Consider the following 13,209-nt stretch of genomic DNA (forward strand, 5'->3'; position numbering starts at 1 on the left):
TATCAAATCTGGCGTTATTATATGAGATCACGATATGCAATTCTGTTTCGCTCATTAAACTCGACTGGCCGACGAGGGGAAAAAAAACACGAAAGAGAATAAAAAGGAACACAGAGAAGCGCGGAAAAAATTGAAGTAATAAATAAATACTCATTAACAATACACGTAGGTATATCTCATATCTAGCGTAGCCTACATATGAATACGGTAATGCCTCTTTTTTCGTACTTACATATAGGTATAGCTGTCTAGTACAGCATGTGTATTATGTATTGTACATACAAAAATGGGTAATGACACTCCGGCCGTTCGCTCCGATGCTATTATCATCATCATCATCATCGTCATTTCATCGGTTAATTATTGCAGGAAAATGTACAAAAGTGTCTGGAAAAATTATCGTTTTCTATGAAACATAATATAATGATAATAAAAAAAAAACCATGTCGGCTATTTCAACCGGAATAGTGAAAGCGTCTGCAAAAGTTACTACAGCGCAATTACACTCGTACCGTTTTGAAAAGTTGACATTTTTTTTTGCAATTTTCCTAAGTTTTCGAAGGTGTATTGAAAGAAACTACTGAACGTCGTCTATAAATGAATACGATTTTTATTTTGGTCTTTTGTAAAAATCACTCGTAATCTCGTCTTGATCGTCACCACTCGAATTAAGATCTTTTAACTATTTAAAATGATCTTATGAGTTTCACATAGAATTCAAATTAGAGGTTACCTAGGTTACACACTTGCCCTTGGGGAGGAGAAGTACACGCACTGCCGAAACAGTGGGGTGTCCTCCCCCTCTCACGAGGTCTTGTTATTTGCGTAGAAGAAATGCGAAAGGATAACAACGCCCGCATCTGCCGGACCGCGTCGCTGCGACGGTTAGTACCTTGTTAGTCGTTTATAGTGGTGTTACTGACCCGGTGCAGCACAATTGTGATAGCAGTCTCCCAATCGAGTGTACTATTTATTATTATATTACTTTATTATAAAGCATCCGCGAGTACTACTACGTATTATTCTGCACAAACCTAGTTTTTTAAAATTATTTTTCACAAAAAAAAAAAAAACCTTGCGCCCAATATCCGTTGGGCAGCGTTTGCATACAATCGCCGGGTGCGTTGTGCCATAAACGACAAATAAGATCAGCCAAGCCGAAACAAATAGCTACATCTCAATATTTACAAGGTAACGTTTTAATACTCTACATACTACGGTTAAAACATTGTCGTGTACCGAGTTTATTAATCATATTAAAAAAAATAATAAAAATAATTTTTCGCGACTCGGGTAATGTGGACAATGACCCTTTGAAAATCTCTGAACGTTTATGATATTTAAACCGAATAAACGTTATTTAGAGCGTGTGATTTTTTAAAACACCTAACGACATTTTCTAAAACTTAAACAATATTTTAATAATATTAGACACTCAATTAAACAGTAATTGGGCGGTATTTAACGAGATGGAAATTACGAACACCATTAAATGAAAAAAAAAAAAATAATAGGTTTTAAAATAATTTATTTTAGCTAAATCTAGTTAAACTGAGGTTTTTTAGGACAACTATATATAAAAAGTTATAATTGTCACGCGATATGTTAATTAACTTAACGGTTCATACAGATTCGGCAAGTCCGGTATTCAATTTGATGCTCGAAGGACTAAACGTTTATGTTTTCTGCTCCAATTATATTTCTAGATAATTTCATTTAAATTGTAAAATTATTGGATTTGTATTGCTCTATGCATGCGTGATTAATTGAACGACGAAACTGTAGCTGTAACACTATAGTGTTTTGAATATAATGTTATTAGGCACTGTTTTTTTTTCAGAAAAATCAAAGTTAGATTAATGTTTGGGTAACTTTTATCACTATTCTTAAATATACTATTATGAGTCAATGGACCCATAATACCACATTTGTTATTAGAACTATTGTAATGCCATCTATGGTTACTAAACGATCATACGCTAAAGGCTTTAAGTGTACCTATCCATCGACACAAAACAAATTTACCCAATTCCAGGAAAACGTTTTTTAGAAGCCTCGTGTGAAGTTATACGCAAAACTTTCAGGAAATTGACATAGAACTTAGTTAAGTATTAGCCGCTGAACAACTGAGAGCTTGTGTAACAATTAAATTTGAGATGCTATAAATACGTCTCGATACGTACTTGAATATGAATACAATTCGTTCAATAATTGTTCTATTAACATTATGATAATGAATGCATATAAAGTAGTAGATTTTACTCGGCACAGTTGGTTTGTATAGTCACAAACTGGTAGCTAAATAACATATATAAACGCGATAATTGTTCAATGTCGTACATCAATGTATCTACTTATAGTACATCACAATCGGCAATGGTACAGGGGACTAGTAAAGACCTACCAAAATCCCTATTAGGAGGTGTAGCGTGTACCGTAATAACATTGCTTTTACACGAGTAACAGTTCAATGGAGGCATACAAAACCCATTGAAAGATCCATTTCGTTTAGGCTTACCTATGTGGAAAAGAAAACTCAACTATAGATTGAATTGGGTCGTGCTATGTGTATGTTGTCAATAGAACACAAGTAGAAGAATCGGTACTTAACCGACACGAGTATGGGTACACGTTTATGGTATTCAAAAACAATGCATTTTTTTTTTTTCAACCTCAAGTTTGACCGAGTTCCTGATTCATTTCCGTTATTTTAAGATGCCCACTCGAATGTTTCTGCTCCACCAATGAATTGAATGGATGTGGTGACCGTGTAGTGAGAAAAACGAACGTGCCTATACCGAGCAAACATGGGTAGGTATAAAGCCGTCGTGGACCGGTAGACCCGCTAATCAGTTGTATATAATTAATGTTCACAGCTATTGTTTGTTTTTTTTTCTTCGGTACCGTTTAAGACCAATTAAAAATTATCTAACAGGTAGCGCTTATAAAGCAAATACTGCTGGCTATGTAAAAATAACGTGTGACTCTTCGTTCCGTTATATTTAACGGCCTGTCCAAATTAGACACCGGTCTGCTAAAATAGTAGTAGGTAGATATATATTATAATACACGTTAAGTTAATTTAAATTTTACCGAATAACAAAATAGAGCAAAACAACTCCCACCACACTTGAAACAAAATATGATTTTCATTACACAACACGGCTATACATTGAACCGAATTGTAATTATTTCCACTGTCACCCGAAGGAACTTGATCGGGATAATATTAATACAACAAAATCATTACATTACAAATCTCTATTACACACATACCTATGTACCTACCTATGTGAAATGCATGTCCAACTCGAATAAGTGGATTAAAAAAAAAAAGGAACTACTCAAGCATATCTAACAATCAGTATAGAAGCCAAAAAGTACATAATAATGTGTACAAATATATCTGCATGTAAGTATGTAAATATAATAAAAACGTTCATTGTACTAATACATATTATACTGTACTGTATATTATATTTTATGTACTAATAAAAATGAACTGTTTATGTAACGGGTTCGATTTAACCACACGCGTAATATTATTATAATGCATTAAACCCGGATGATGTGTTACACTTGTTTATTGCCTGTATTCATTAATGTATGATAATATAATGTTTTGCGAAAAAAAAAACCGTTTTTTTTTCAACCCGAGCATGTTTTTGTGCCGTTATTTCACATTTTGCACACGTGGCCCCGAAACAAACGTTACGTATTAAATTTGTTTTATTTTTTATTCTCAAGTAATTGTAACGATAGATAAAAAAAATGGTAAAGTAATCAGGTCATGAAGTCTAACACAATATACACACCGCTAACAGCATCGAAAATGAATAATATCGTTCACATGTGAACCGCGTGTAAGCAAACTTATCAATTCTAATTTGCTTCTAAATATTAGCTATGGAACATAAGAGGCTATGGGGACTCTTTTGATATTCAATATAATATGTGAAATAACTGAAAATAGGAAAAATATCGGTATGGGGACGCTCTATAACGTTTTTATTACACTATAACATTTTTTCGAAAAAAATGTCAATTAACACCTTTGTCCACTGACCCCTTCGATCACGTAATTAAGTACTACGATTACACGGTCAAATAGTATTGAATTTGTATAGTGTGGGTTGATGACAATGTCAAAAATATAAAACGCATTTGACCGGAAAAAAATTGTACAGTGTACACACACCACATTATTTTCTTTTCATTACTTCATTGTTGGTGAAAAAGTAGTCCCACGAGCCTTCTTTTTTGGAAACCAATAAGACAAATAAAATAAATAAAAAACTGGAATTAAATATGTCACACTTTGGTTAATTTTTTTCTGTCAAACGTTAAATAGGTACATTAGTAGCGGCCATATCAAAAAAAACGCGCGATATATTTGTTTACAACAATGAAAAAAAAAAAAATGATAATAAAAAAAAAAAAATACACAACCGTACAGTTACACTATACACGTAACTAGATTGGCAGATAAATATCGCATGTCTGCAAACCGCATTTGTATACATCACAGTAAAAGTAAAAAGAAAAAAAAAATAGGTAAACGTTCGATATTTCCATTTTTCTTTTTATGTACTTGTTTTTTTTTTTTCGAGTTCCATATTAGACACACGAAATTGTAATATTTATTATACGCGAACCATTAAATCGGCTGTACAAAAGGAAATGTTGGATCAAGGCGAATCAATACCAATATCATTATTATTATTATTATTATTACCCCATTAGACTACCGTGCGGACTAGATTATAATATATTGTCCTCTTGTGATGTATTTGGCTCGACCGAATTCATACGTTTACTCTACTAACATCTAACCAAAACTTGTTTGTATCCACTATAGAATCAAAAAATAGTCGAGCAAAAATTGAAACTGTTAAAACATTAATAAAATAATAAAGTCAATTTAAGTTCTGCCGAAATGTCTGTAAAAAGAAAACGAATTTTTGCTTCTTTTTTAATAAGGTTTTTCTAGAATTTAACGTAGCGGTTTTATTTGTACATGTACTTTAATGTTTCATAGATATTTTTTCCAGAATGTCATAAAAACTAATATTCGTATAGATAATATTACTTTTCATAAAATTGTTGTTATTAGTTTAAATATGTTTTTTTTTTTATTTAAAATAATTTTTAAAAAATGTTTTCAACTAACGAGAACCAATAGAAATAAATCATTTTTTCATAACCGAGTTTAGTGTGGCCATACATTATTCGTCAATGATAATATGCTACACTACTAATTTACAAATAAAAACAATTAATTGTTAAAGCTTCATCTAAAGCTGTTTTCGACCCGTACTAAAAATAAAGTAATAGGTACGGAACCACCTAGCTTCAAGAATTTTTTAATTTTTTTTTAAGAATAAATACCTCGTTTTGCTCTACTGTAGTATGATCTTGTATGTTTTTGATTCTCATCAGTCCGATTTGGCCAGTAGCTGTGTACGAATAAAAACCTTGCTGCCGATCAATGCCACATATTGTCCTCGAACTAGACCCAGACCCAGACCCAGACCACCTTAGTCGGACCCCAACCCTGACCTAGTACCACAGCGGCGCCGTTTAGGTTATGTCACTTGCGGCTGAACCTCGTACCAGGGTCTCAGCAACGTGGCAACGAGTGCTTGTCGGGTGAACAAACGTTTTCAATATTTTGCACCGATAATTTTAAAAAAACAAAGACAACACGAATAAAATGATAATATTTCAAACTAATAAATTAGTATGGTCGTTGTCGAGCTGTTATATTATGTGCTATTAACTAACTTTATAGTAATTGAGCCCGTCAAAACTATAAAATGGCGCGAGTGTTTTGTTTTGTTTTTTTTTCTCGAAAATCGACATTATTAAGGGCATAACCAAATTGTCGAGAAAAAAAAATTACTCACGCCGAGCGTTTTAAAATTTTCAGAATTATATAAAATAAAAAATGTTAAATTAATCACTTAACTTTTGACGAGTTCAGTGATACGCGTAGTCGTCGCGTACACCGACAGCTGCTTATTAAAGCTATTCGTTAGACGAACGATTCGTTGCCACTGTTTTTTTTTTTTTTCATAATAATATAATCGTGTAACTTTTTTTTTTTACCCTTTTGTTGTTTAGCACACCGCAATGAATAATATTTTCCGGATTGTTGCGCTCATTAGCGCTCTTCGCGTCAACGGTAATCTGGCATTCACATCCGGCGACGACAAGTTCATAAAAAAATACGCCATGATGAAGGTACGGTATAGAACATCATCAATAACGCGAACAGACCGATTGCTTTTATTATTGTCCGATTTCAATTTAACTGCGTACCCGTGTATTCGGTATTGTAGTGTGAAACCGTAGTGTAGTGGGACTAATAAAAATCATTTCACACCGGCGTGTCAATTTTGCAGATTAATAATGTTTTCCAACGTCATTAAGTGGCCACTTTGCCGACAGATAACAATATGACCCGCTTGGGGTTCTATTATTAAAAAAATACAAAATTTAACCCATTACCGTTTATCGAAACGGTGCAAAAAATCCAATATAAATGACCGATCACTTATAGTTTTTTTTATGATATGACATCTTTAAAAATCACGTTATTAGCGACGCCAACGAGGTTGATCTTGCGCGTCTTGTAGTAATCTCTTAGTTTTCATCAATGCACCGACTGCTCGGCTAAATACTAGTATTTCTACTCAAAACGCTGTATTCTAAATTATAACTTAGTGTATTCAATTTTTTATATCCCCAATGGAGTAGCCGGCAACTTACAAAGCCGACTGTGTGAAATTAATTCCAAAACGTTAACCCGTTTTTTTATTATAATTAAATATCATTTAGGAAATGTGTAACTGTCGATCGACACATCTCTTTGAGCTGGCTCTGCGTAGCTTTCGTTGTAAAGGCAATTTCACAATCGTTCTTCCGCTTTAGGTGTACGAGACGTGTTTCGGTCCGGAAGTGGTGAAGGAAGTGCGGAAAGAGATGAAAGTGGCCACGGCCAAGTGCAACGGCAACATGCCCATGAGTGTGCCCACGCCGAATTTGGCATCGCTCAAGACGTCCATGGGCCAGGGCAACTTGCACGATTTCAGCGGCCTACACCAGCACCAGACCACCAAACCACCGGCCCACCAGGAAGACTCGTTTGGCAAAAACCAACCTGGCCTCGACCTGACCAAACTTCAACAAGTCATTTTGGCCGGATACAACAAACACATGGTAAGCACGGCGCAAATTCAAGTCAAGTCGAATTAGGTAGCCGCAGTTTGTATCGCCAAACTCGGTGACTCGGTTGTCCTATATTTTGTGTTTCTTAGATGATTACAATGGAATGTTGTCTGGAAAACTCAAGTGTATCGATTTCCCCCCCCCCCCGTTTTGTCCCTAGCAAACGAGCTCGGTCAACCAAGTCCTCTGTTCTGTCCACAAATTATACCGTAATCATCGCAGTACAAAAAGTCAGCAATTACAAAAACGTTTCAAGGAATAGATAATAATAATAATAATATTTCATTTCTAACGACCGCCTGCCTAACCGTAAGCGCGTCTGTTGGTCGAAATCTACAATTGAAAATCACACGATTAGGTATCATTACATTTTTTTTTTTTCTTATTGTTTAATGACCTTAATGAGTACTTGATGCGATTGTCGTTGGTCTCGGGATTAACGTTTTATTAATTCCGCCGGGCCAACACGGGTAATTTAATTACAAATGACCATTTTTCATACCAAGACGTTATATTATAATGTACTTATATAACCGTCAAAAGGGGAACCGCCTCACATATTAAGATAATAATTGGCGTTCTAAACTCGGTCCGCGCCTTAGTTTTTTTTCGCATTTTCGGTTGTCGGTTTTTATATTATGTGCGTACATTATATTTGTGTTACACGACGACAGATTGCGCTATATTATTTTCTTTAGGTCGGCCAAATCGGTTTAGCCGAAATAAAAAACGGCCTGCCGAGTCATAAGCGGAAAATTACCGTCGCTGCGGTATGTAAAAATCATCATGCGAATTTCAGGTGACCTACAAGCTAATCTAATCGAGTTCGTTTTCGATTTTACAATGTTTCTTTTTTCATTGTCATCCACGAAAATCTTTAAAAATGTTACATTATTCCACATGGGTTTACTAATACTATTCACATTTAAATTATATTTCATTATACAAACAAAACCCGACGACAGCACAAACATTAGTTCAAATTCATAAGATCATTAATAAAACGATAAATAATAGCCAAATAAAAAATATTTTTTTAACGCAAATTTATCTTCCACCAGAAAAACATTGCGCCTACAACTTTTCTTAATCATTCATAAAATTATATAAAAAATAATTATTTATTTTAACTACCGTGAATAACTGTTTTTTTAGATTAAGTTGACCTAATATATATATATTTTTTTTAATTGGTCTAGACTAAGTGTAATTTCCTTAATTTAATACTGTTTTTAAGTGATCCTCGGCAATTATAACCAATGACTGTTGTGTATACTTGTCCAGTTGTCACGTTAATTTATTAAAAACATTTAAAAAAAACCAAAAGACAACAACATGAACAAACACCACCGCGACAAGGCAAAGTGCATTGCGGGCAGATATTCCCTTCTGAAGTGTCTTACCTTTGTAACGGCCACCTGCGCATGTCACTCTACCCCTCCACCGGAAAGCCACTTCCGTATACAGAGTGTGTGGTACCTCAGCGATTCCGCACGGCTCGTACCAGGGTCCCATGTTGTCGATCGATCGCTCCTTCGCTAGGTAGGCAAAAGCCAATTTAGTTTTGTTTCGTCCGTAAAAAACAGTTTTTTTATAATATTCCAATAATTATTTATTATTCCTATAATAAATAATATATTTTATGTCCTAGAATATTGAAAAAAAGCTAATGAACATCGTTGATAAGAAAATATTGAAAATATATAATTCTAAACTATCTATAGTATATTTATTGTAAATACGATTTTTCCTATTTTAAGAGCAGACTATATAAAAGGTTAACCTTATTTTTTGTACATTTTTTATAACAATCTGCAAAATACGAATACTTTAATAATTTATTAGCTTTGTATAACTTCTAGTAGAATTTTGACCAGAACGTACGACTCTAATAGAGACTAAAATGATCAAATCTCCAAAACGTCGAGGTCCATTTTGAAGTTACAACTTTGAACTTCCATTTACAACTCGTGCTGTGTACTTAACGTCATGTATTACAACACGCTTACATAAATGTTTGTCTTTCGCTTTTCAGCAACAATCGGCACAGCCGCAACAACAACAACAACAACAGTCGGCCCAGCAGCACATCAAACCTTGGAGTTCGTTGATGGACCAACAGCAGTCTTACATGCCCAACTCGCTGTTCTATCCCCCGAACCCGTCCATGGCCAACACCAACGACATGTACCTCCCACGGATATCGCCGGCTCCCCAGCAAGTGTATCCCGGGGCTTACCCGATGATGCCGCCGACAATGGCCAGCGGTCAGATGTACCAGCCCTACTATCAACCGTACTTTCCCACGCACCGGACTTCGGTAAGTAACCGACAACGACATGAGTGCGCGTGTGTGTCGTGAACCACGGGAAAATAGAATAACTCGTCCGACTTACCTACCCTGAGTGTTGTTGTTGCTTTAAAATTGTGTTGCTGACAATTTCTCGTTGTCCACAGAGAGTCGGAGGATTCGACGTGCGCAACCAACTGGACTCGTTGACGACAAAAATGTCCGGCAAGATAAGAAACGTCACGTGCGTCATGCAAGAACTCGGATACGTGAGTAGTACACACAATGTTGACAATTAAAAAAAAAAAAAAATTAAGCTCAAGAGATGTAAACGAATATTGGAATTACTTCGTGCAAGTAGTCCCCCCAGCCTGCCTGGTCCACGCATAAGACACAAAAATTATATGAATTGAAATTTTTGCAAATTGATTGTATTTAACTAAAATAATTGTACTACAGCTCAATCACAATATGGAACCAGACTACGAGAACATGAACGAGAGGGTACGGCGGCTGCCCATTGCCGAAGAACTCAAACAGGACATGATCGACGGCATAGAATACTGTAAACAGTTCTCGGTTGGTATTTGAAACATTAGCATTTTCTTTCTTTTTGGGGGGGGGGGGGTGACTGGTTTAATGATGGAATGCAAACTTTTTCTGCCAAACTTTAGCTGTGCGTTCCGGACGAGAGAAAAGACAAATTCGCCAAAGAACTGGTTCGCCCGATGTTCTTCTTCAAGTGTTACAAAGTAATAGTCAAAATACAGAAAATACAATTTATAAAAACAATAACAATTTATCCGTGTTGAATTTCAGCACAAAAAATTGGAATCGTGCATAATGAAAGACATTCGCGACCGGTACACAAACGAAGAGTTTAACGAGGATAACCTAGTGTCGTCGGACCGATCGATGCGAAGTTCTCAGAACCTAGAAGACGACACCATGGAGCAGACAGTGTTTGATTTCATTTACGGCGACAAGTCCATCGACCTGGAATCATTGTTGTGAAAACGTCTTATGTGCACTTCGTTTCCGAAGACAACGCTCAACCACCGTCGAAACGATAATAGGCGTGTACTCGCCTAAAATCGTGTCCTTAACCTAAAACACACAGAATATTTATTTATTTATATTGGTCCTGGTATTAAAACGTTACTGCGACGACAGATGTCACCAGACAGTGACGTTTCGATATCAGGACGTTGTACCTGAAAAAAGGGAAACGTGTAATTTATTTTTCTCAATTGAACTTTAATTTTATTTATTTATTTAATATGTAAAAATATAATTTTATACTTTATGGTGTTCCTCGATAAACCAAATAAACTTTCTTATTTAAAAAATGAAAAAAGACAGTTATAATATATAATAAATATAATTTTATTTAACAAGTATAAAAGAACAAATTTGTCGTATCGTAATAATATTATTATGTCAAGCATATTATATATTAGAATGTGATATACAAAAAAAAAAAAAAAATTACAATAAATAACTAAAGTACACGGATTCAATAATTATATAATTCAATAATACATAGCCATTGTAATTATTTTATATCATAATACACATATATATATATATATATCATTATTAATTTATTATTGTTGTTATGTTATTCAAAAATCGCAAGAAATCTATTAAAAACGTTTTATAATGATTTCTAACATTACACATTATAAATAGATAGTAAAATAAATAAATAGTGAAGAGTAAAAATAATTACATATTATAAATAACGATTATACGATAAAAATCATGAGAGACGATATTAACATATAATAAAATAATGGGAGGAATGAAACGGATGGATTAGTTACGTGTAAACTTGTTTTTCGATAACTAAATTAACTAGAAGTCCTTAACAGCTATGTCTCGTGATTTATAATTCATAAAAAAAAAAAAAAAAAATTACAATAATAAAACAGTTTTTTTGATTTTAATTTTTTCACTTGACTATTAAACCGGTGTTATTGTTATCACTGTCTTTGCGGCTAAACAGTCTCATACGACCTGAATTTTGTGTCGCGCTACCAATCACTTCCATCCACCTGAAAAATATTAGACAGTAAAATTTATTAAAAACGGCGGCACAATTAGCTCAAAGCAGAGGTCTTCAGATATTATTATAGCCCATAGTGATAAAAATCACTTTAAAAACAAAAAAACGCCTTGTAGATGTTAAAAATAATAAAATATAAATCATTTTATAGACAATTAATTCATATTTGGGTTATTTGATAATTATTTTATGGGAGGATAGCCAATAGGTATAATATATTTTGGCTCAGTCTTAAATCGTTCTTAAAAAACAAAAACACTTTCGCCTAAGGGGTAGAGGCAAGTTATTAAAATTTAGATTTGAGGCGATTTATGAATAAATGTTCCAAAAAAATTTAGATTCGACCTGATCTGTTAGGTGGAAAACCAAAAAACTGTTTTTGGTTTAAGGGATGAAGGATGTACCAAAGTATTAATCGCATACAATTTCGGATCAATAGTGTTGCTACTCGAGGACATCGGTCGACAGGGAATATATTTTAACATATTTTGAGTCTAGACACAAAAATTTAAAAAAAAAAACACTTCATAGTTAACCTTCTCAGCATAAATCTAAATCTTTTAATACAAAAAGCGCTTAAAGTTACCTTCCAAATGTATATTCGCTCTCGGCCCTGAAAAAGTAGATATGGTTCTTGAATTGTAATTTAAAAACGAAATCCTTCTGAATGGAATCTTTTTCGTTGGGTTTGGACACACTGTAGCCAAGCAAAGGCAAACTGGCCAACGGTGAGTCGTCTTGGAAGGATTTGTAGAAGAAAAGACAAAAATTGGTAAACACAACCCACAACTTTTGCCAGCCGTTACTGTTTTTGAATTTACGTAACAAAAAACCGCTCAACTGGTTCTGTAATGTGAATGTTAAACAAACATAAGATCAAGTCGTCAGTATTTAATTATCTATCTGCGCACTTACTTCGATCGCTTTAAGATGGTCGGCCATCCCGATACTGGTGTTTCGATGCCAGCACACATGAACGGTTGTGTTGTTTCTTTGCACGCCGCCAGGAGTTTTGTTATTTAATTCGGATAGCACTCCGTTACAGTCACCGTTGTTGCTCATCATATCGTCGGACGAACCTGCAAAACATAAAATTCATAATTTAACAACCTGTAGTTTTAAAATAGATGGGCGGGGGGGGGGAAATCAATAAAAATTCTTACTACAAGACTTCAAACTCAAATAAATGCTCGGCGGTTCGATGTGCGTCGTACGTTCCCCTTTGTATGATTGTACACTGTCGGCGATGTCTTCCAGCCATTTGTCTTTTTCTTCTTGGCTGTTTGCCGCAATGGTGATAACTCTAAAAAAAACAAGATGTAAATTAAAAACATTGAACTCTTTAACACAATTTTTAAATTGTAATACTAAATATATCCGACAACGGTCGTACCTGTTATTTGAATAGATGGAAAAAGAATATTGGGTCGGATTGTCAGTTCGTTCTTCAACAACGAGGTCGTTGAGGGATATCTGGCCGTGGACGCGGAACATGTGGCCGACCCTTGCCGTGTAAAACAACATATCAGACATCTATAATGGCATGCACAAAAGCGCAACACTAGTGTTAAAGCTGAACACATTTTTTTCGTTTTTTTTTTTTTTTTAAGCTAGTTAAAAA

The 13,209-nt window shown here is 34.6% G+C and overlaps 2 protein-coding genes across 2 annotated transcripts in view; one reads left to right on the plus strand and one right to left on the minus strand.

Annotated features, from left to right (window-relative positions):
• Nucleotides 1-889: 889 nt before the first annotated feature.
• On the plus strand, nucleotides 890-10,957 carry LOC126841074 (uncharacterized). The gene is made up of 8 exons (XM_050577324.1): nucleotides 890-1,191; nucleotides 6,124-6,243; nucleotides 6,934-7,221; nucleotides 9,266-9,550; nucleotides 9,688-9,789; nucleotides 9,980-10,099; nucleotides 10,195-10,272; nucleotides 10,340-10,957. Exons 2-8 carry the CDS (start codon nucleotides 6,133-6,135, stop codon nucleotides 10,532-10,534), a joined length of 1,179 nt encoding a protein of 392 aa, XP_050433281.1. The 5' UTR covers nucleotides 890-1,191; nucleotides 6,124-6,132; the 3' UTR covers nucleotides 10,535-10,957.
• A 169-nt stretch (nucleotides 10,958-11,126) lies between these two features.
• Nucleotides 11,127-13,209, minus strand: part of LOC126841073 (FERM, ARHGEF and pleckstrin domain-containing protein 1-like) — a 32,867-nt gene continuing 30,784 nt past the window's right edge. Inside the window, exons 19-23 of the mRNA XM_050577322.1 lie at nucleotides 12,982-13,121; nucleotides 12,752-12,891; nucleotides 12,504-12,667; nucleotides 12,175-12,434; nucleotides 11,127-11,577 (exon numbers count right to left, since the gene is read on the minus strand). Of these exons, the coding sequence (XP_050433279.1) occupies nucleotides 11,475-11,577; nucleotides 12,175-12,434; nucleotides 12,504-12,667; nucleotides 12,752-12,891; nucleotides 12,982-13,121 (807 nt within the window). The 3' untranslated portion in view covers nucleotides 11,127-11,474. The remainder of the gene's footprint in view (nucleotides 11,578-12,174; nucleotides 12,435-12,503; nucleotides 12,668-12,751; nucleotides 12,892-12,981; nucleotides 13,122-13,209) is intronic.

Source organism: Adelges cooleyi, unplaced genomic scaffold (assembly GCF_023614345.1).
Source record: "Adelges cooleyi isolate 19-005CV unplaced genomic scaffold, UGA_ACOO_1.1 ACOO_flye_CR_arks_rails_tigmint_CR_PRNA_376, whole genome shotgun sequence".
NCBI classification, from domain to species: domain Eukaryota; kingdom Metazoa; phylum Arthropoda; class Insecta; order Hemiptera; family Adelgidae; genus Adelges; species Adelges cooleyi.

Coding starts and splice junctions, on each gene's coding strand:
- LOC126841074 (XM_050577324.1), top strand. CDS start 6,133: ATGAATAATATTTTCCGGATTGTTGCGCTCATTAGCGCTCTTCGCGTC. Junction 9,551..9,687: donor TTCCCACGCACCGGACTTCG/GTAAGTAACCGA, acceptor CGTTGTCCACAG/AGAGTCGGAGGATTCGACGT. Junction 9,790..9,979: donor TCATGCAAGAACTCGGATAC/GTGAGTAGTACA, acceptor ATTGTACTACAG/CTCAATCACAATATGGAACC.